At 41.9% G+C, this 3,032-nt stretch overlaps 1 protein-coding gene across 1 annotated transcript; it reads right to left on the bottom strand.

Annotated features, from left to right (window-relative positions):
• Positions 1 to 440: 440 nt before the first annotated feature.
• zp3f.1 (zona pellucida glycoprotein 3f, tandem duplicate 1) lies at positions 441 to 2,785 on the bottom strand (the record flags this gene model as incomplete). The annotated part of the gene is made up of 9 exons (XM_083888943.1): positions 441 to 499; positions 578 to 669; positions 758 to 843; positions 936 to 1,041; positions 1,136 to 1,316; positions 1,398 to 1,486; positions 2,163 to 2,266; positions 2,344 to 2,510; positions 2,602 to 2,785. 9 exons carry the CDS (start codon positions 2,783 to 2,785, stop codon positions 441 to 443), a joined length of 1,068 nt encoding a protein of 355 aa, XP_083745069.1.
• Positions 2,786 to 3,032: the final 247 nt, after the last annotated feature.

The raw sequence follows: 3,032 nt of genomic DNA, 5'->3' as shown, positions 1-3,032 counted from the left end.
AAACGTTAGCCTAGTATAATGTAAAGTTTTACTTCAAGGTTCCTCTGTAATATTTAAAACCATTAACCATTTTTGGAACTACAACAGGACATAGGTATGTTCAAAAGAAGGACGAATACATAAGGAAATGTGTGCTGTATACACTCAGTTGTTCATGCTTTATCATATTATACTGAAAAATGTATCTATACTGTCCTTTGGACAGTTAATCTAAACACCTTGCAATGACAGTTTCTCATTATGAAGTACAACGAAGACGCCCAATGAGGTTTGTAAACATTTAATTGCCACACATCTGAAAGAGATTTTTAGAAGCCTGATAACACTAAAAACTCAAATCACACTGAAGCAAGTTCACTATACGCTGGATTCATTTCTGCAGCGGGGGAAAATAAAGTTCAAGGCGCATCAAAAATCAAGCAGCCCGTCACTTGGCCGCTTCAGGACTCTGTGATGGTGAAAGGCCCAAGGACTGCTTCATGTACAAGACCAAGTTTACCTATAAAAACAAGCAAATTTAAGTCATAGTAAAATCAAACCATTTTAATTCCAGATATTGCACAGAAACTGTACATACCCAACCCTGTGCTCCTCGTTTTCCTCGACCTGCAGCTCGAGTCACAGCAGTCACAAAGATTACTGTATTCAGGGTTATCCAGAAGCTCCCAACTGATGGGAGAACAGTGATTAGTAGTGTACAGAAAACGAGTATATATAAAAACCTGTACCACAATGAGGGTTAGGGTTAGGGTCTTACCCCTGATTTCGGACATAGTGGCAGGCCTTCTTTGTGTTTTCCAGACCCATGGGATCCCAAGCCACAAGTTTGCAATGGAGATACATCTGCCGAGCGTGAAAATAGGTTTTCCAGGGCATCAAAGCATGTTATGGTGCAGTATTTACAAATGAAGCTTCAGATTTTACAAGGATTTTACCTGTTCTCCAAGACCAAACCTAAAAGCTTGAAGGGATAGTTTGATCTCAGATGATTTTTGCCTTGGTTCAAATCTTGATCGGGATATCTTACTGTCCACAAGACATCTGCACAATGGAAAGAATGCATGCAGCGTTTTTAGCAAAACTACCAATATGTTCGCAAGCAAATGTTCATAGGTTTCCTTATGACGACTAGTACCCCTTATTTGTGATTATTGTATACAAGTTGCTTTCAGGGTACAGCGCTGGTGTGGCAGCAGCGATGCATTCCTCAATAAACAGCAGCAAGGGCTGATGGTTCGCCTGCTCCACACTGGCCATGATCGGGATGAAGGAGCCCAGAGGGAAACTAGTCAATTCAGCAGGTCCTGAGAAATCACCTAAGAGCAAACAGACAGATGTAGGTCAGAATCACAGTCACCACCATATCCAGAGATAGTGGTTTGTGTTCCGACTACTACCGTTCATAAGTCCAGCATGGAAAATTAGATCTCCTTGACCATGCGTGTTAAACACAGGTTGGTAAATGAGTGGGAACCAGTCTATAGGCCTGTATGAAAAAAGACAGATCGAATACAGCAACTGCTGTAGTTAAACATGAGCATTTGCAGTAGAGTAGACTGGATTTCGGCATCAGTAACCACCATTTCCATGAACGCTTCAGAAGTGCAGGTGACAGCATACATATCCTGTGTGTGTGCGCCATTTAGAGCCTCAAAACTAACTCTGTAACATGAGGGGAGGATTTGACTAATTAGATCATAGTGCAGTTTTTAAACCAATCACTGCATAGTTTGCAGTTTTACTACACCTACCCTTTATACAGATTTAAAAAAAGAGAACATCTTATTCTGTAAAGGCCTAGTTTTTAAACAAGAAGCCAGGAAAAGAACGCTCAATATTTCTGTTATGATGATGGGTATCTTCTGCAAATAAGGTCTAAACTAAATGTCGCCCTAGAGTTCAAACTCTTTTGGGGCTCTAGAACAATCCGTAGAACATGAGATTTATGCATTTTGAGTAGCTGCCCTCGAAGGATGAAGAAGAAACATTAAACGTGACGATATCGGTTTATCAGAAATGGAGGGATGCCCAGGTCATCTATTGCATCAGAAACAAGAGCATCTGTAACACTGATCTGAGGTCAGGACAGAGTCACAATCCTAAAACCCTAGTATATTAACAACTTGCAGACAAAAACACAACTAGTTAGCATAAATACAAACCTATCATATGTACAAACAACTGGGTGACTGAAGGACTGTACACGAGACTCAGGGGTAGAAATGTAGGTCAGGTTGTTGGCGTAGATCAGATGATCCCCAGTGACCTACAGGGGAGACGAGAGTCACTAAGCTGCACAAGAATAGTTGGCTTACAAAGCCGAGTTCCAAGTATGGTACTCACCAGTCTGCTGAAGTAACAGTCACTGAAGTCCACGCTGAAAACCACCTCCCTGGCCGTGACGCTGGTGGGGAAACAGCTACCAAGACGAAAGTGCGACAAGTCGACCTGGCTTCTGCTCTCTGTCCACACGAGCGTCGCAAAATCAGACCTACAGTCCAGCTTCATGTCTGTCAGAGAGAAGGAGAAAAGGATGCATTTAAAGAGTAAAACATGCTCAAACGCTTGTTAAACGTGTGCACTGGTTTGTTGGAACACTACCTGCAGAAACTGAAACAGCAATGAGACTCAAGAGCAGAGCACCTCGCCAAAAGGAAGCCATCATGACTGTACACAGGAAGCAGAAAAACACAGACACTTTTATTGCTTCGAACTGCAGGGCTCGTTCATCAAGCTGAACATCTTTCACCTGGTGTGTTTCCACACGCTCAGGTGCAGCGGCCATTGGCCTAATTACAGCAACTCAAGCTGGGGACACACTCAAAGTACAAATACACTCAACAAAAATATAAACGCACAAGGAAAACTTTAGTAGTTATTGTTACGTGACAAAACAGAGTAACTATCCAAAAATAACAGTACAACTTTATCAATAAAGTGGCTTTAATTTGCGAGCATTTTTCAAAACAAAAGTCCTGAAGTAATGGCAGGAAGAACACAATGGGGGTCGACGATCCAAGTCCACAAACTTC

Source organism: Microchirus variegatus (genome assembly GCF_963457635.1).
Source record: "Microchirus variegatus genome assembly, chromosome: 5".
Taxonomy (NCBI): Eukaryota; Metazoa; Chordata; class Actinopteri; order Pleuronectiformes; family Soleidae; genus Microchirus; species Microchirus variegatus.
This window is presented reverse-complemented; position numbering and strand designations above follow the sequence as displayed.